The 21,792-nt window shown below is 36.5% G+C and overlaps 1 protein-coding gene across 2 annotated transcripts in view; it reads right to left on the minus strand.

Moving 5' to 3' along the window:
• The window catches only part of si:dkey-237i9.1 (SEC14-like protein 1), a 109,584-nt gene that overhangs the window by 52,318 nt on the left and 35,474 nt on the right, over nucleotides 1–21,792 (minus strand). For both annotated transcript variants that reach the window (XM_026213988.1, XM_026213989.1), the window contains exons 3-4: nucleotides 2,666–2,815; nucleotides 2,382–2,513 (exon numbers count right to left, since the gene is read on the minus strand). In XM_026213988.1, coding sequence (XP_026069773.1) covers nucleotides 2,382–2,513; nucleotides 2,666–2,815 — 282 coding nt within the window. The remainder of the gene's footprint in view (nucleotides 1–2,381; nucleotides 2,514–2,665; nucleotides 2,816–21,792) is intronic.

Here is a 21,792-nt window from a genome sequence, read left to right on the forward strand (position 1 = left end):
TTCGTAGCAGTGAATGAAGATGTATCATATCGATCACAAGTACAGTATGGAGTACCTCAAGGCTCAGTACTAGGGCCGCTACTCTTCACGCTTTATATGTTACCCCAATTTGAAAAACTAATGGAATGCATAGTCGATATAAAAAACTAGATGACGAGTAATTTCTTACTACTAAACTCTGAAAAAAAAAACAGGTGTTAATTATAGGACCTAAAAACTCAGCTTGTAATAACCTAGAACACTGTCAAAGATTTGATGGTTGCTCTGTCAATTCTTCGTCATCAGTTACGAACCTAGGTGTGCCATTTGATCGCAATCTTTCCTTAGAAAGCCACGTTTCTAGCATTTGTAAAACTGCATTTTTCCATCTCAAAAATATATCTAAATTACGGCCTATGCTCTCAATGTCAAATGCAGAAATGTTAATCCATGCATTTATGACCTCAAGGTTAGATTATTGTAATGCTTTATTGGGTGGTTGTTCTGCACGCTTAGTAAACAAACTACAGCTAGTCCAAAATGCAGCAGCAAGAGTTCTTACTAGAACCAGGAAGTATGACCATATTAGCCCGGTCCTGTCAACACTGCACTGGCTCCCTATCAAACATCGTATAGATTTTAAAATATTGCTTATTACTTATAAAGCCCTGAATGGTTTTGCACCTCAGTATTTGAATGAGCTCCTTTTACATTATAATCCTCTACGTACGCTACGTTCTCAAAACTCAGACAATTTGCTAATACCTAGAATATAAAAATCAACTGCGGGCGGCAGATCCTTTTCCTATTTGGTGCCTTAACTCTGGAATAACCTACCTAACATTGTTCGGGAGGCAGACACACTCTTGCAGTTTAAATCTAGATTAAAAGACCCATCTCTTTAACCTGGCTTACACATAACATACTAATATGCTTTTAATATCCAAATTTTTTTAGGCTGCATTAATTATGTAAACAGGAACCGGAAACACTTCCCATAACACCCTATGTACTTGCTACATCATTAGAAGAATGGCATCTACGCTAATATTTGTCTGTTTCTCTCTAATTCCGAGGTCACCGTAGCCACCAGATCCAGTCTGTATCCAGATCAGAGGGCCACTGCAGTCGCCCGGATCCAGTACGTATCCAGACCAGATGGTGGATCAGCACCTAGAAAGGACCTCTACTGCCCTGAAAGACAGCCGAGACCAGGACAACTACAGCCCCAGATACAGATCCCCAGTAAAGACCTTGTCTCAGAGGAGCACCAGGACAAGACCACAGGAAACAGATGATGCATCTGCACAATCTGACTTTGGTGCAGCCTGGAATTTAACTACTGGTTTCGTCTGGTCAGAGGAGAACTGGCCCCCCAACTGAGCCTGGTTTCTCCCAAGGTTTTTTTTCTCCATTCTGTCACCGATGGAGTTTCGGTTCCTTACCGCTGTCACCTCTAGCTTGCTTAGTTGGGGTCACTTCATCTACAGCGATATCGTTGACTTGATTGCAAATAAATGCACAGACACCATTTAACTGAACAGAGATGACATCACTGAATTCAATGATGAACTGCCTTTAACTATCATTTTGCATTATTGACACACTGTTTTCCTAATGAATGTTGTTCAGTTGCTTTGATGAAATGTATTTTGTTTAAAGCGCTATATAAATAAAGGTGAACAAAACAACGTGTTTCATTAGCCACAGCCACAATAGCATCCTCTATTGGTTTTCTATTCTACCTACTATTAATTATTTTTATCATAAAAATAAAAATGCTACAGTGTTAGACCGGGACTTGTCACAGCACTAAAATAATGTTGCTGTTGGTTGGATTGCTTCTACGGTCATCATTTGCAAGTCACTTTGGATAAAAGTGTCTGCTAAAATGTAAAAAAAAAAAAAAATAAATAAATAAAGTAATTACAAGGAAAGATGCTCGCTGCGTGGTGCTTTTTATAAGCGTTTCCTCATATCAGTACACAGACTCAAGGGCAGGCAAAAACAGCCAAATTATTTAAATGCAAAACCGTTCAATATTATATTGAGAATTGTGGTATACCTAGAGGCCAGACACATGTTGTAGCCAAATATCACTCTGCTTCTGAGTGCTTAACCACATTTTTCAGCCATTTACATCATAATACTATCTCATTATGAATAATAAAAAAAAATTATGTGGTGCTGGCTGTAGCTTTGTCATAGTTTTTACTGTTCTAGTTCAGAGAGTTTAAAAGATTTTTTCTCCTCCTTTCCCTTTTATTTGTTGTCAAAGAAATAAATTGTATTTATTGAGTTACCAGTATTATGCTGGTGTCTAATCATATTACACAGCTAAATTTAAGTTGTTAATGATATACTTAACATTAATTCTGAGATGTGAGGGTTATTTTTCTCACCGAGTAACAGCAGATTTCATGAATGATGACTCTGTTGGAGAAGGTTTCATTGTGAGATTCAATATGAAGAGTTCTTTCTCTGTGGTTCAGAGAGTTCTTCTGAATGAAGTAGACATAATCCACGCCTGCAATCTACACAGAAATACAGGATTTAATATTTTATTACAAATCAAAGCTGAAAATTTGATCAAGCTTATTTACATCTTATATCATAAGACATAACACATCACTTAATGTGGAGGGAATAAGGGAAAGGGAAGGGACTTTGGGAGGTTACATTTTACCCGTTTGAGGAGTCGCGGTGCATCCACATCAAGTTTACACCTCCTCTCTATCTTATGAAAAGACTGATCTTCACTGGTCTCCTCACTGATCACATCACTGTCCACAAACATGGGAATCAGATGACAGGTGGGAAACCTCCTCTCATATGCCTGAGGAAGAGAGAAGAACAGAAGAATTGACTGAAGAACAGAGAAGAACTGAAAACCCACCTGCTTTCCTGTATGGGAGAAAAGAGAGAGTATTTATAAAAAAAAAAAATTAGCATGAGCATAAAGTCACTGAGCGCCACATGTTGCACAGAAAGGGAGCAGTGGGGAGTATATTAATCAGGTATTATCACTATTTAGCACACTGTCTTAGAGAAACATGGGCAACAATTCCAGGCATCACGGCATCATTTGTTTAATGTAGGGGGTGCACCGATCTGATATTCAGTTATGGTATTGACTACGATACTGCGATTTTCTTTCGTTATGAGACCCTAACAACCAAAAGGTCTTTTATTTTTTTACAACTGATTTGAAGAATTCTTTGTTCTGGTCTGGGTATATAAGCGAAGTGGCAAAACATTACTGGGCCTTCTGTAGCCGGAATGAGAGATTATAGATTTATAACTAATTGATTGACTTTAGTTAATTTGTTATGCAGTTGCATTAACTATGGGGGGCTAGACATAATACTATTGGAGTATAATCATGGTTCTGACATATTTCATAGTACTAGCCATAACCTCTGGTTATTGTATCACTATATTCAAGTTGTTATATAATTAGATTAATTATAGGGGGCTAGGTAAAACACGATTGGAATATTTTTATTTTATAGCATATTTTCAGTGCTAGCCATAGCCTCTGATTATTGTTTGAGCTTTAACTAAATGTTTACATAGGTGACTGTAGGGAGCTAAACAGAACCACTATTTAAAGAATGTCAAGCACGAGGCTGTCTATTAACAACTAGGGCTGGGTAAAAAAAAATAGATTTTTTGATTAATCGTTTTTTAAAATGTGTTCAATTCAGAATCAATTCTCAAAGGCCATGAACCGAGTCCGGTTGCCATCCAGGTCACTCCGCTTAGATTATGTTTTTATTTACTTTTTTTAACCTACTTTTGCTTTCTCTTTTTACACACATTACCTCTGCACTGCATCATATACGACAAAGAAACACTTTTGGACATTGGACACCGCTTCACAGACCTGTTTCAGGACACTTTATCCTCCAACCCATCGCGGCCATCTGAGAATCTCGGGAACGGCAAGATGAACAATGGCCACCTGAATAACCACCCGAGGTGATTGATCAAGAAACACAGCGGGAAACGTGCTGGGATTCGCAACAGACCAAGGAAAAGAGCACACAGCCCTCCTTTACCGAGCATTCTGCTTGCCAATGTCCAGTCTCTGGAGAATAAGATAGACGATCTTAGAGCCAGAATAAGTTTCCAACGGGACATCAGGGACTGTAACATCCTTTGTTTGTCTGAAACGTGGCTCACGCCCTTGGTCCCGGATGCTGTTGTAACGCCGTCTCTGTTTTACGGATGGACATGACAGCCGAGGCCGTTAAATCCAAAGGCAGAGGAGTGTGTTTCATGATTAACAAGAAATGGTGTGACCCCAGGAAAATCTCCACTCTGTCGTGCTCCTGCTCGCCTAATCTGGAACATTTACCCATTATTTGCCGCCCATTCTATCTGCCTCGGGAGTTTTCATCGATCATCATAACTGCTGTTTACATCCCTCCACAAGCAGACACCGGCTTGGCTTTGTCTGAGCTTCACGATGCGCTCAGCGGTAACATCAACAAACATTCTGACGCTGCTATTATCATTGCTGGGGACTTTAAAGCCAAACTCAGGCAAGTTATGCCTAATTTTCATCAACATGTATTCTGTCCAACCAGAGGACCAAATATACTGGATCATTGCTACACTCAGTTTAAGAATGCCTACAGAGCTCGCTCCCTACCGGCTTTCGGCAAATCGGACCATGCCGCCCTTTTTCTTACACCGGAATATAAACAACGGCTCATTCAAGATCCCCCGGTGCAGAGGGTGGTGACGCGATGGTCCACCCAATCAGAACCAACGTTACAGGCTGCTCTTGATGACATAGACTGGGACATGTTTCGCACAAGTTCATCTGACGTCAGCGAGTTCACGGATGTAGCATTAAGCTTGGTAAACACGCTAGCCGAACAAGCTATGGATACAATAACTATAAGGACATTATCAAATCATAAACCGTGGGTGGACAGATCAATCCGTGCAGCAGTAAGCAAACGCACTGCTGCTCACAAAGCCAGTCTTCTGTCAGGAAACATGAGCGAGTACAAAGCATCGTGCTATTCTTTCCGACGCGCAGTAAGAGCCGCCAAAACATAGATACAGGGAACGCATAGAGTCACATTTCCAGCTAAATGACTCCCGACGCATGTGCCAAGGACTAAGGACCATGTGTGCCTTTGGACATAAGTCCTCTGCAGAGGTGAGAGCAGATCTGTCGCTGGCTGATGAGCTAAACACTTTCTACGGCTGCTTTGAAAGCAATCCAAGCAGAGTGCGAGTCTGCCGATCAGCGCGTCAGGAAGCAGCAGTCAGAGCAGTGATCATCATGTGATTACCGTGTCGGAGAACGAGGTTCGGAGGGCACTAGAGCGAGTGAATGTAAACAGTCTCAAAACATAATTAAGCTTTTAGAAACTCTATTAAAAACAGAATTAGCTTGAGCTGTTACACATACAGTTAGCCTATGCATGTGTTGAAGTTGAGTAGCAAAAATGTCAACAGAGATCTCACAAAAGCTAAAGAGAATAAATATCATAGTACTTTAGAAAGGCTATATGAAGATTTCCAAGACATTGAAAGTTCCTAGAGACACAGCTTTCAGCCTTATTCATTAGCTTAAAGTATGTTTTACCAGAAAATCTTTGAGGTTGTGGAAGAAAAAGCACAATATCATAAAATGTTTAATCAGAGCAACTGAGAAAAATCTGCAATGTTAAGCCAAAGACTTGCAAGATGACCCGATGAAAGGAGGAACACCATTTCAAAGCAGTGTGTAAGAAGAACACTATACAAGTATGGCCTTCATGTTGAGATCTTGTAGAATACCACTTTTGATCAAGAAGAACAAAGGACAACTTGAACTTGATAAAATTCATTTGTGTAGACTTGTGGAGCTCTGGAGGATTGTCATATGGAGTGATGTGACCAAACTGGAACTTTTTGGACCCATGGATCAGCGGTATGTCTGCTGCAAAAAAGGCAAAGCTCATAAGCAGAAGAACACCATCTCCATCCTCAAACTTGGAGATGGATCAGTCCTGTTATGGGGTTTCTTTACTGTAGAAGGAAGTGGAAATCATGACTGTATTAAGGACATCATGGATTCTTTAAAGTGTCAGGCCATTTTGACAAGAATTGTGATGCCTTTGGTGCAAAGACTGAAGCTGATGATCAATGGACTTTCCTGCAGGCCAGTCATACCAAAGTACACATCCAAATCTACTACTGCTTGGTTCAGGGATCAGTCATATAATGTACTTGAGTGACCTGTTCAGTCTCCAGGCTTAATTCTCATTTCAAATATCTGGTTGAATTTGAAGAAAGCAGTGGCAATGTGAAAACCAAAGATTATCAGTGATCTGAAAGCCTTTTCAGGTGTGGAATGGGCCAAAACTGTTGTAGAGAGGTGACAGAAACTTCTAAACACTTACAGACAGCATTTATTGGAGATTTTAACCCCTTACTAGTACCCCCCTTTTTTGGCATGGAGACAGAAATGACATACCCAAAATAAAAAGGTTTCTACTCATGATTCTTTCTGACTAGATACATAATCAACCTTTGTTCACAAAGCTGACACTTTAAAGTTTACTGTTCAGGAATCAGAATCACTCAGACTGTTATGATAATAGATATATATAAGCTCAAACATAAAATATATATATATATATATATATATATATATATATATATATATATATATATATATATATATATATAAAAAACATTTTTTTAAATGTATTTTAAAAATTGTTGATGTAGGATATGAGTTTGAAAGCACAGTGTAGCTAAGGCCACAAGTCTTCCAAAACTTTATAAAAAATTTCATAATCGAATCTGTAAAACTGTGAATTTTATGAAATATTTTCTAAGGCCATGTCATGTGTATTTTTAGAGAAGGCTAATCAGATTGATTTATGGCCCTTGTCATCTCTGTAAGATCTCACATGTAAACTCTCCTGTGTATTTTGTATGTGTGTTTAGCTGTGAAAACTGCCGATTCATTATTCTATTATTCTCACCAAACGAGTCTTTCACACCTCCGCCGTGTATGACACATTATCCGCATTACTCTTTTATCATTATTCTTTTGTTTTTATTCCACCTTTATTAGCCTTTATTGTGGTTTTTCAGGCTTTACAAAGACACAAAGCAGCGATCTCACTTCAGTCTCTGTTTGCATTTAGCCCTTATTTATCAAAAGTCTTACTATAAAAATACAACAAAACATTTTCTTACGACATTACGTGAATTATTGAGACAAAAATGCATTTTGAAGAAGAAATGCACCTGCTATTAGTAGCACTGGAGCTAACGTTAGCATCAAGCTACATCAGACAATTTATGAAATTATTAGTACACTTCACACTCACTTTAAACCCCGATCGAGTGTTTATAATAACTTCCTTTAGCGATCAGGGGTGGTATTTGGTCGTTTACTGTTTTAAAAATGTGTTATTTGTAGCCTTTTTCATCGCTGCACAAGTTAGCATTTCCGGTATGTACATTTTATTTTATATTTTATAAAATGCCCCAGATCTCAAGAAAATCTCATACCAAGCTTTACTATTGTAATCGCGGGTTTATTATTCGGATATGTTGTGTGTACAGAGGTGTTTCAGTGTTGTTGTGAGCAGATATGAACCAGGAACTGTTCACGAACCATGTGACACAATCTGATGCTGTCCGGTTTTGGGACTGTCAGATTGACAAGCCGAAGGTCCAATCAGAGTCTTTCTGGGTCACAGCTCGAGTGATTCATCATCAGATCGCATAAATCAGTGGAAAATGAATAGAAATGATGATTCTGTCTGAAGAAATATGAAGTAAACATCAGTAAATATATCCATATATCTCCGCGGATATGCATCTTTGGTCTATAAATCCTTATTGACGCTTTTCAGTGAGTCTATGCGAACACAAATAAACCGCTGCTGACGTGACTGAATATGAATGAGTGGTGAATTTCTATTCAAAATGTGGCATAATACGGATTTATTATTTTGCACTCCTGACATAAATCACTAAATATCTGTCACTGCAACAATGTTTTATCAAAATATTGGTCAAATATCGAAGCTTGAGTCTTTAAACTTCCAATTGATGCACAGTTTGTCCAGATCAAGTAAGACAGTGATGTTTAACGTGCTGTGAAAGTGAAACGATAATAAACTGGGGCCGTCAGCGATGTTTGCACGTAAAGGGGTTAAAGAATAAAAGATTCTGCACAAAGGGGGTTGAATAATTTTGAACAAGAATGTTTAGAGCCAATTCGAATTTTATCATGATTCATCAATGTTCCATTCTCAGAATCACTCAAAAGTGTATTAAAAAACTCTCTCTAATACTTTACTGATGCCTTTGTTAAATTGATTTCATAAAATGTTATCCTCCACGGCAAATTGTCTTGCAAGTCAAGGGGGTTGTAAATAATTTTGATTGCAACTGTATGCTATATATAATTTTGGTAACACTTTATAATAACTGCATGCTATTAATCATTAGTTAAGCATTAGGATACAGTTAATTTATCATTTATAAAGCATTAATAGACATTTATAAGCAGTTTATAAATACAGATATAAATGCTTTATACCGATTTAAAAGCATATCTATAATGTATTTAATAATTGTTTTTTCATACTTTATTAATGATCAATTTATCATTTATAAATTAAGTATAGCATTATTTACACATCAGTTATTAAGGAGTTGTCAGTGGTTCATAAGATCACTTAGAAATTGTAAGTAAATGATTAATAAACTATTTAAATGTGCATTCATACATTTTTTTAATTCAGACATATAGTAATAGTTACAGTGTTAATAAATGGTTTATTAACATGTATTTCTACTGTAATTTAGGGTTAATTCAGGTAGTTATAAAACATGTAGTTGTTAACTATTTTTGTGAGCTCATCTAAAGTGAGGACTATTTATGCCTTGTAAAGCTTTTACAAATGAGATTTAAAGGCTGTTAATATTTCTATGTTCTGTATCACTGTGTGGTGTTTGTTTCCGTTTTTTGTTTAGAAGATAACTGAGCCTTTAAATATCCTTTATAAATGCTTTACAAGGCATAACTAGACTCACTTTAGATGAGCTCACATGAATAGTTAACTGACCACTACTAAATGCTTTATAACTACCTGAATTTACTACATTTCTTGTGATCTTATGAATCATGAATAAAGTATGAAAATACAATTATTAAACACATTATAGATATGCTTTTAAATTAAGAATAAAGCATTTATATCTGTATTTATAAACTGCGTATTACTGTCTATTAATGCTTTATAAATTATGAATTATCTGTTTACTAATGCTTAGTTAATGATTAATAGTGTGCAGTTATTATAAAGTGTTACCATAATTTTGTATGTGACGAATAAAAATCTTGAATCTTGAATCAAACACTGAACGCAAGATTAAAAATCTAATAACTAGTCTTCTCCACTAGATGTCACCCTCTTATTTTCCTTGCACGATGTTACCAATGAGCAAGAGGCAAACCTGTCATTCATTCATTCATTCATTCATTCAGTGCTTAAAATGGCAGTTTAAGATGGTTTGTTAAAGTCAGAGGTATGGAAGCATTTTAGATTTTGCAAGACGTCGACAATAGTGTTGTGGAAAAGAACAAAGCCGTTTGCATGATTTGAAATGCAGAGGTGAAATGCTGTAGTAATACTACAAATCTGAATGTATTCATGTATGAATTTCTTTCTTCTGTTGAACACAAAAGTTGACTTCCATAATATAAAAAAAAAAAAAAGTAATTGAGACCAAAAACAGTTTGGTTCCCCATATTTTTCAAAATATCACCTTTTTTTTTGTGTTCAGCAGAAGAAATTATTATACATGATGAATAATACATACTGTATTTTCAGCACTATAAGGCACACTTAAAAGCCTTTAATTTTCTCAAAAAATGACAGTGCGCCTTATAATCCGGAGTGCCTTATAAATGGATCAAGGCGCTCTGTCAAAATGTTGACATTCCCTTTAGCTCCATCTAGTGGATGCATAATGCAAGCCCAGTCAAACATTTGACTGCAATATCTTCCATTCTATGCGGCTTATAATTCGGTGCGCCCTATATATGACAACTGTTCTAAAATAGTGCATTCCTTGATTGTGCGCCTTATAATCCGTTGCGCCTTATAGTGCGAAAAAAAAAAAAAAATAATATATATATATATATATATATATATATATATATATATATATATATATATATATATATATATATATATACACACACACACACACACACACACACACACACACACAACATATAATAACAATAACAAACAAGGTGTGCTGTCTGTAGCCTTTGTCTGCGCTGATCTTCATTTAGACACGCGTCATTAAAATGAACTGTAACACAGTGAATACTCAACGAAGAGACATGAGAGATATTTCTATAGAAAGCCTGACATAACTACTTTTAAACTAAACAAGTGCTGCCGAAAAAAAATAATACTTTGTGATAAAGTAATCCATATGACAACAACGTGATTACTGTTTTTCACGTCTCCCTTCATTATCTTCTAATGCGACCACACCCCGCGCTGAATGCCCTATTCAGATTCTAATGTTTCACTGACGTGCAGGCCTTGAATACGCCCCCACACAACTGAAGACAATGCAGCGAGACTAGGGATGTCAACGATTAATCGATGATCGATTAATTGTCGATAAGAGATGCAATCGATTAAGGCTATCGATGGTCGGTTAACCGATTCAATGTTGGGCTGCGTGCGGCTCATGCGCACTCCACATGTGCGAGCGGCTGTGAGTGACGGTGACGATATATAAAAGCATCATCATTCATTCACAATGTACAAATTAAGCTTTTAATGTGATTTAAACTTTAAAGTACATTAAAATAGAAACAACATAAAAGTTCTTCAACATTAAATGCAATAGAAATGTAGTTACTAATCATTTCATCAGATAACTGTTTTATATCGTGCGCTTTGCAGGGCTGCGGGACACAGTGACAGGACAGGTAGTCTATTCATTCCTACAACTTGTTAATTCATTCCTACGAATTATTAATGTGGCAATTGTCCATGTTTCATTAATTTTGTTCCCTAAATAACCCATGATTTAAGTGAAATAAGGGAACAAATTAATAAATCGAACGAATTCTTAATTCATGAAATCTTTAATTTCCCTTCCCATGTTTACCACAGTAAGAGATGCGAAAACAGTTATTAAAAGCGAAAGATAATAAAATAAACCTGGGAAATTAGAGGGTTAGACTATGAAGATTTAGGAAAAGAAACGATGCCTAAATATAGCCTACTGAATTTGTGGAAATTCGTGACCAACCGGCAAATCAGAACAAAGCCGCGTAAATGAAGACTATGGGGTCCAAAAGCATGGTCGCGATCTAACATTTTCCAGTTAACCTATTATTCCTCTAATAAACAAAGCTTTTATACCACACTTGTCATAATCAGATCTTATCATTTCTAAATAAATAATTGCTGGATTCAAAACAGTGATTAATAGGCGGTGTGACCGACACATTCCTGGAGCTATCACTGCTGTCACTAAACGGTGACGCCGAGCATCGTTCACAAGTTTCTGCATGGACCTGACTAGGGCACAGGTTCTAAGCCCTGGGACAAAATGGGATGCTTTAAGGAAAATTTATAGCCTACTAAGTAATAGGCCCAACATAAAAATAACAATTTGTTTTCATGTTTTTTTTTTTTTGTTGTTGTTTAAATAGGCTATGCGAAATATATCCGACTTAAATAGGATAATTAAGATTAACGGATTTAAAACAGAAGTGTGGGCGCTCCATAAGTTCACAAAAAAAAAAAAAAAAAGGATGACAACGCATTCTGTTTGTTTGCTTTATTTTACAAGAGCACAAATCTTCTGTTTTTATTGTGAGTGTGCACAAATGAAAGTAAACACTTTTGCGGAAAATATATATTTTTTTTAATGTCTCAGCTGTTTCGATCGCACCGGAGCCTGCTGCACACGTATATTCTAGCGATTCAAACTTACATCGCAGTCTGTTCATTATCAAAATAAAATGTCAACTAAACATTAAAAGGTTAAACTGGTCAGTTTAAATAGACCGTAGTATACCGGTCCACTCTGCTGTTATGCCAAGGACGTTTTTGCTCATATGAAGAGGATCATCTTTTCCGTCTATATGCGAATGCGTGTTAAGTACAAGCCTAGTTTACATTATAAATAATAGTTTAACATTCAAATACATTGCGAATATGGAAACATTTCGATTTGTGCCGAATGAGACATGAGCAATAACCTCCAAATAAATCTAGCCAAAGCCGCGCTCGCTCATCCTCGTCTGCACGCATGCACGGTCACGATCTAATGCGCTGTATGCCGGATTTTTAAAAATCTGACATTTTCTAGGACAGAATCCAGCAGGATCAAATTAATGTGAGCAACTGTGTTTTGGTGCAGCAGCGCCGATGTAGTTCACTTAATGTGCAGCGCAGTCACACGCGCTCCACATTTCGGATAATTTTATACAATAATGTCAGTTGAAAACATTGCAATTGTGCTTTAAAATACAACAACGAGCACCACAAAACCATTTAAAGAGGCGCGTTCAGCGTTCTCCGTGCGGGATTGGAAACTGTCAACAAAGTAAAATGACCTCAAAAGTATGGCGCGCTCTCTTCATTTTATCAAATGATCATAATCGCATCTATTCATTTTATAATCCTGCTACTAGCATTTTATTCAGACTAAAACCTCTTTAATTCAAGTGAGAAAGCGTTTTGTGTGTGTGTGTGTGTGTGGCTTTTGCACATCCTGTCATACAGCTGACTGCGTGCCTGCAATAGACGCATTTTGCAGTATTATGGTTAACGATTAATCGATTAATTGATCGTTAATTTAAACGACGATCGATCATGGAAATAATCGAAATTTGACATCCCTAAGCGAGACTGTTCTTTTATTTTACTGTTTGCTTCGTGATGAGAGAAATAAGACATAATTCACCCCAAAAAGATGTGATGTGGATGAGTATTTGAGATTTGGATTTCCTCAGAAAAAAAAGAATGAAGCACTTTATTCATCAGAGATCATAAACATGATTAACGGTTTAACGGATTAAAATTGATTATTAAAATAGTTGTCAACTAATTTAGTCATCAATTAGTTGCTAAATAACTTTTATTTGCCGTAAGCGGCTCATTTGGTGCATATTTCAAATCTGCACATTTATAATTACACTGTTGACCCATACTTTACACCTTAACCCACCCTTAAACTTACCCATACCTCCAACCCTCTCCCTAACCTTACCCCTATCCCACCTCAATAGCAGCAAAAGTGTTTTACAATACAATATTAACACAGAAGGTACACTGTACTTTTTTTTATGTAAGTACATAGTAGTTAAGGCCACCTAATATAAAGTGGGACCCACTTTTTTTCTAAGTATTCACTGCTCTTTTTCACACAGCAGGTTTTTTGTGTGTCCAATTTTTTTCTGGACAACCTTCTGATGGATTTTACTTCATGTGAAGTTTCAATGTGAGTTCTATTCAGGTTTAATGGCATTGGCACTTTATTCTAAGGATTGTTTACAATTTCACAGCATAAGCTATAAAGCTGTTTCCCAGTAAATAATAAAATGCAATGTACTGCAATTTTATTCTGTTTTATCCTTATTCTTCATGAAAATATGTTCTGAAAGATTCCTTAAGCTTTGTTCAGGATGTTTAACTACCTTAGGAGCTCTAAGGACTGCCATGGTGAAAACATTATTTGAAATCTCTTTGAAATTTGCTAGAGTATGGGTCAGTGTTTTGATTGCAGAAGATTTCGACAAAGGATTACTAACACATAAAACAACTCCAGGTATATTTTTGATGAGGATATGACAATGCAAAATGGTTAAAATCTCTTAAAATTCTATGATGAATGATAAAGACCCTTTATTGATAATTTACTTGGGGGAAAATGGACAAAACTAAAATATAAGTGCATAAACCGATTAATCGTAAAAATAATCAACATTAATCGATTATCAAAATTGCAGCCCTATAAATGTTACAAATAAATGTAACTGTAACAAATGTAACAAACAATGCTGTTCTTTCAATTTATCCCAATTTCAATTTTAAGTTATGGAATTCAAGTTGATTAGTCAAACCATTCTTAATTCACAGGTCAACAAATAAAAAAATAAAAAAAAGCAAAAATGCACGTGAGGCGCTATCTCGCCAACTGTTTATAACAAGCATGACCTGAGACTACCTGCAGTGTTTTGAAAAAATGCATATTTTTGCTTTTAACTTCTGAACAGTTTGGCCAAAAATCACAAGACTGGTCTCTTTAGATTCGGTGGGTCATGTCGAGTCGAATTATGTATCCATATAAGCCATTTTAGGCGTCGGCCATTTTGAATTGTTTTAAAATGTTTTATTTTTTGAACACACCATCTTATCGTTACAAAAATAATTACAAAAATCTTCGGCTCCATGCCCTGATGGTACTCATAAAGTTTGGGGGCAGTGCCACCTTGTGGTCAAAAGTTATAATGAAATATTTAAAAAAATAATAATAAATGCTAATAACTTCTGAATAAATTAGACTACTGAAATGAAAGAGGTCTCCCTATATTCTTTGGGTCAAGCTGAGAATACCGATAGCAATTATCCCAAAATTGGCCATATTTCCTTTCCGCCATTTTGATTAATGTTGAAAACCTACTTTTTCAAACTCCTCCTAGACCGATTTTCGGCTCGGATCATCAAAAAGTTATGGATTTCGTGTCGATATACAAAAAAGGTTCTCATTTAGCGCATCAACAAATTGGCTGGAAACATGCCAAAATGCATCTCTGCAAAGCTTTGACATATTGCACCAAACTTTGTATGTGCCATTGTCACTTCACACTGACCATGCCACATCAATTTAGTAACAGCGCCACCTATTGGTCAAGAGTCATAAACCATTCACTAACAATGAATAAATATTTTTATAAATATGCTAATAACATTTTATTGCATTAGCTTACTGCAATGAAACTGGTCTCAAAATATATCAACACTCCTCATCAACTGTTGGTCCGACTTTCAACAAAAACGAGTCCGATGATCTTCAGACTGTGCTGACAAAAAGTTATGGATTTTGTGCATGATGCCAAAATGACACTTGAGGCTGTATCTCTGATACAGGTATATGATGAAATGTATATTCACTGGACAAGATCATGCATTTCCGCCACTGCACACTCAATCCACTCAGCATGCTTTATCAGCTAGTGCATGTCAGCTATACAGGCATTAATACTGAATATTTAACATTATATTCATTGCATAAATATATTTCGTAGACATCCTTAATCTCTAACAACTCCATTCTGGTGTTTGTTGGTCGGTTGTCTGTGTTTCTTTGCCTGAATATGGCACTTATCACATGCTGTGTGGTATCTGTGTTTGGTATCAGGGCATTTTAACAAGTATGAGTACGAGTACGAGTACAGGGACTCAGTATCGGGCCCGATACCGATACCAGTATCGTTGCATATATAATTATTACATTTTGAAAATTTATATTTTGGTCACACTTTATTTTAGGGTCCAGTTCTCACTATTAACTAACCATTAACTATGACTTTTGCCTCAAATAACTCCTTTGCTGCTTATTAATAGTTTATAAGGTAGTTGTTAAGTTTAGGGTATTGGGTAGGATTATGAATGTCATGCATTATATGTACTTTTTAAGCACTAATAAACAGCCAATATGTTAATAATAGACATGCTAATAAGCAACTAGTTATTAGTGTGAATTGGACCCTATACTAAAGTGTTACCAATATTTTTCTTACAAAAACATGAGCCATAGTTAGCCTTGTGGTACACTTTTTTTTTTTTTTTTTTTTTTTAAATGGAAGGGCGCTTTTTATTTACCTTTCTTTGGACTGAAGCAATGCAATATAACTACATTTATATTTAATATAACTCAAACTGAATTCATCTGCAAGAAGAAAGTCATAATACATCTAGGATGTCCCGGGAGTGAATAAAATGCTGCAGCCTAATTTTCATTTCTGGGTGAACTAACCCTTTAAGCCTGTGATGAGATTCATTGGAAGCTGCTGTGCTCTTGCGAAGATGCTCAATGTTGCAACGGTACCCTCTACTTCCAGAGTCAACTATATAGCATCTTGGAGCACAATGTGCTATGACTACAACTCCAGGAGACTGGACTTGTGACTGCCAGGGTGTTTTTGCATCCTTACTTCCATCTCCATCTCCAGGCTTCATTGCTTCAACTTATCCATTTAAAAAAAAAAATTGATTAGTAAACCACAAGCAAAACGTAATGGTTTCTTTCAAACTAAAACAGGTCTAAAGCCATTACTTTGAAAGGAAGATCAGGCGTTTCTGTTGATTTGGGAAGTTGTCTAGGTAGTCGGTTCTGAAAGTCTGCACATTTGCTGTAGTTCTCCACAATTTGCTCAATTTCAGAACTCATACCTGGCCTGTATAGGACCTCACAACTGCTCTGCTTGCTCTTCATTATTCCTAAGTGGGACTGATGAATAAGCCTCAGCATGTCCTTTCGCATGTAAGGCGGTACCATAAACTGCTGACCTTTGTAGGTGACACCTTCCGAAAAAAAAAGCTGCCTTCGAGAGTCCCAATAAGATTGTGCTGCATTAGGCACAGACACCTGTGATTTGACCAGCTTTGTTGGATTGTTTGTTGAAGGCAACTGAGCACCCTCTTTGTGCAGTGTTGGAGCTCTGACTATTTCTGTAAATTGACTGAAACAAAGCTGAGCATAGATATATACTCTAAACCTACCATCTCTAGTTTGTTTTCAGGTAACTGAGCTCTAGACAGTGTGTCCGGTAGCTCCATTTCCATTCCTCATCTATACTAAACAGTAAGATTATGCCACTGCAGGTGGAGGTGCATTCTCTGGTATTTTGTCAGGTAGGTGATGAAACACAAGACACCATCCTTTTCTGTTGGTGTTTCCATCCACTGTTATCAGATGTCCTACATATGGCACAAAGATTGCTTGATGTAGCATTTTTTGAGACTGTAGCTTGTTGCTCTTTGAATTACTTTGCAGAGAATCTCATTGTGTTCCTTTGCTGAAGGTGCTGCGATGAGAATGTCATCCATGATAAATTAGAAGATTTCTGGTGCACATTTCAGGCTGAATGGAAGTCTAAGCCACCTAAATCTACCAGTTGTCAGAATGATGATGCTTCATCTAGTTTAGCATGATTTAGCATCCAAAACAGTCTTAAGCAGCAGGCATTGTGGAGACTACCTCTTCGATGGTATGCATTGGGTAAATGTTTGCTCTTTATGACCTTATTTTAGTCACCAAGGTCAATGCAGATACTTATCTTGGCATTACAGACAGCTGTTTCTACTGAACTCACCCACTCGGTCGGTTGGTTTACTTTTGTGATATATGTCTTTAATAGGGATGGACGATTAATCGAAACCAAAATTCAGAACCTCTAACCGACATTATTTTCCCATGTCGGTTATTTTGTTTTTTTTAATCCTGTTAATACTTACCCCTTAAAAGCATATTACCACGTGTGTAGCCACATGACTCTGTCCCGTCCAGTCAGTGGAATAAAAGCAAAACACGGAGGAGAATCCCAGTTCAACACATTGTGATGGCCTTGCGGCATCACTAAACTTTGTCAGTTGTATTTGTTTTATGGTTTGGACGATTAGATGATTCAAGCGATTAGATGATTGGATGTGTATTATTATATCGAGCTACCATGTTAGCGCTAGGGCTGTCAAAAATGTATTGCATTTGAATTGTAGGTGTCCGTTAAGGAGGAAGCTTTAAGGCCCGCCTCAGGTATACTTCACATTCCGCGTTCTGTTCTGTCTCACACAGCCTCATCCGCACAGCTTTCAGAAGGCGGAACGAGCTTGACGAGCAGTACCACTTCTGTTATCATTCACCTTGTGCATGCGCTGTTGACAGCAATGCAACCCGTCCGCGTGCAGGCACTTTTTGAGACCGCGTGGACGGATACGCGGCTGTCTGTGAGCCCTCTTGATGACAAAAATTACATAATGGGGACGGTGCAAGCATGGTCAAAATATAGTTTGGCCTTTATCAGTGGCGCACGAGATGCGATGACAATATAAAAGTGTCATTGCATTATAATGTTTTTGTACTGCGATGTTCAATCAAAATATCGCGGAAAAAGAGAATGTGGAGAAGATCTTAGTTTTAAAACTGAAACCAAGCCATTCACACAGAACGCATATTTCACGCATTTTCAAGATAGGGACGTCTTCCATTACCCTTGCACTCGCGTCTCACACAACAAAAAGCCATGTAAAATTAAGGTGGGGTCAGTTTTTTTCAAAAACATATCACTTTATGGTGGGTTTTCCCCATCTTACTGCATCTCATGTTTAAATGAAAAATGTACTCCGTGTTACTCGTTTTGACCCCTTTGAATTAAACTATGCATACACAAATGGTGCTGTTTTGTTTATAGTTCTTTAAGCTACTTAATTATAATTTGTTTATAAACATTATTTTAAATATTATGCACTTTTTTTCAGTCATATTTTCTTATGCTTTGAATAAACGTGCATAAGTAATATTTTGCCCAATGCGCTCTCTTGTGGCCTAAGAAGCCAAAAGCTTTTCTTCACCCTAACTAAAATTATGCATTTTAAATAATAATATAATTAGAATTTGGATAATATTTAATTGCAAATTTGAATTTAGTTTTTCAGCCATTTTGACAGCCCTCGTTCGCACAGCTGCATTGTGGCTCGAACACACATATAAACAGTAGCTGTGAAGATCGCGGGCACAGAGGAACGCAGAAACTTGTTGTCAGCGCTGTCCTGCGATTTATCACTAAAGTAGCTTAGAATAACAAAACTTATAGCATATTTTTCAACTTTTGAAGGAACTAGGCTATTTACAACCCACAGCTTCACAATAATATAGAGACGGTATGACTAATTTACACACGCAATTACTCGTACTGGTACTGTGCTAATTTATCTTTATCTGATCTTTATTTATCTCTTACACCAAGCAATAATCTGTAAGAAATGTTACGAACATAGATAAAATGACTGCTGATAGTGAGCTATGATGTCAGATCGCTTTTTCAATAGGAAAAAAATCTCACCTTTAATAGTCAACCCAGGGTTTCCCATACATTCATTAATTTGTGGCGGCCCGCCACAATATAAACGCTGACCGCCACGGATTGATTCAGATTTTTAAACTATTTAATATGGGTACAATTATATTTTATTGTAGAGCTGCACACTGCTTGCTCCCTCCCTCTCACAAACTGACAACGGAGGCAAGCGCGACGAGCCCCTCCTCTTCGAACACGATCTGAATCAAAACATGAGCATGCGTTAGTTATAGGACGGATTGTTGCCGATGCTTAATGCTTATTCCCCCAGTGAAGAATCCAGAATCAATCCGGAGTTGAATGGTTAGTAATGAACACTGTTGCTCAACATAACTCTGAGAAGTTAGTTTATGTTAAGCACTGTTGCATTTCCATTATAGATTCGCGCAAAACTTTTTTTTTTTTTTCTTCTAAATATCGACAAACAACTATTGCGAAATGACGGCATTTCCATTAACCGATGTTGTGCGACTAAAACGTCATTTTTTTTTCCCTCTCGAGATCAGTCATTCCAAAAATCATGGCAACGGATATATATATATATATATATATATATATATATATATATATATATATATATATATATATATATATATATATATATATATATATATATATATATTAGGGGTGTCACGATTCTCCAAATCCTCGATTCGATTGCATTTTCGATTCTAAGGTCACGCTTCGATTCGATTCTCGATTTTTACATTTATTCTCTTTAAAGCACAGATTGTCATTTTTCAAACTAGACTTTTATGTAATATAATATCTGACCTTTGTTTGCAATTTACCACATTACACTGTCAAATTTAAAACTTTTATTAACAACATAATGTAACAATAACATATCTTTAGTCAATTGAAAACTTAAAATAAACTGCCATCCAGTTTCTCTTTTGTAAGTGCAGTCACAAAAGATGACATTCAAGTTCATAAAACAAACAAAAACAATAAAAAATGACTAAACTAACCTTCAAATATTACGATGTATCTATTTAAAAGATTAAAGATAAAACACTTGTTAAACACTTCACTGTCATTCATTTAGATTTATATATATATATATATATATATATATATATATATATATATATATATATATATATATATATATATATATATATATATACATATATATATATATTATGTATGTATGTACAGTATGTGTGTGTGTGTGCATCATTACAGTCTGTAAAATATGTGTATCTCTTATTACAAGACTGCAATCACTAGCAATCAGAAGAATTCCAGTTAATCAAGTATCTACAAAAGATCTACTCTATAAACAATGCATTAAATTACATTAAAGACAAAAATAAATTAAACAAGCAAAAGAAATGATTACTCGCATGTATCTGGTCCACTGATGAAGTCATGGGTCAAGTCAAGTGAATTATTAATCATTTTCTAACAGGCGCCGAATACTGACTTTAGGAAAAGGGGAATAACCAATGACATTTGAGATAACAACTAAAACAGCAAGCCCCGCCCCACGACTGACAAAAATAAAATTGTTCGCGCGAGCAGAGGTGAGATGATCGAGCGCGAGGATGTGGGGAATGAGCATGCGCGTGTGACATGTACTCTGCGCGCAATACAAGCCCTCGCGCGCGCATGCTCATTTGAGTTTGAAATGAGCTCGCGGGCTCCCGTTTCTTCGCATCCGATTCAGTTTTCCTCTCGCGGAAGCCATATAGCGCGCGCGCCAGCATCAGTTGAATGCTCGGTTATTTTTGTCATTGATTTGCCGTCATACAACATGGGGGCGTGGCAGCATCGACGATTCCATTTTTTAATTCGAAGTTCGAGACTGTGACTTAATTTCGATCGATTTCGATTTAAAATCGAAATCGTGACAACCCCAAATATATATATGTATATATATATATATATATATATATATATATATATATATATATATATATATATATATATATATATATATATATATGTGTGTGTGTGTGTGTGTGTGTGTGTGTGTGTGTGTGTGTGTGTGTCCATCTCCAGGTCCAGGTTTGTGTGAGCAAAATTTGCAACAAGAAGTTTGTGGAGCAGTCATAGCATAGAAAGTGTAGCAATGGCATAGCAATGTAGCAATAGCAATGTCTTTAAAGGGATAATTTACCCTAAAATGAAAATTCTATCATTGTTTACTCACCCTAAAGTTGTTCCAAACCAGTAGGAGTTTCTTTGTTCTGCTGAGCACAAAGGAAGATATTTGGAAGAATGTTTGTAACCAAACAGATCTCGGTCCCCATTGACTACCATAGCATATATTTTTCCCTACTATGGAAGTTCGAGATCTGTTTGATTCTGTCATTCTTCCAAATATCTTCCTTTGTGTTCAACAGAACAAAGAGGTTTGGAACAACTGGAGGGTGAGTAAACGATGATAGAATTTTCATTTTTGGGTAAACTATCCCTTTAAGGTATCTGACTCTAAGTGATGGCAATGGAAATGTGTACTTGTCACTAAAAATATATGATATATTTAACTTAAAGACTCTTTGTGCTTTACTTTTTATTCATTTGATAATGCTGGCTGTGCTGAATTATATCTAGCAGCTCAATCAGTGATCAGCAGAGCATACATGTCACTTTTTGTTAACAGTACAGTTTGATAATGGTACAGTGAACCGTACTGTGCCATACCA

The sequence above is a fragment of the Carassius auratus genome, chromosome 31 (assembly GCF_003368295.1).
Source record: "Carassius auratus strain Wakin chromosome 31, ASM336829v1, whole genome shotgun sequence".
NCBI classification, from domain to species: Eukaryota; Metazoa; Chordata; class Actinopteri; order Cypriniformes; family Cyprinidae; genus Carassius; species Carassius auratus.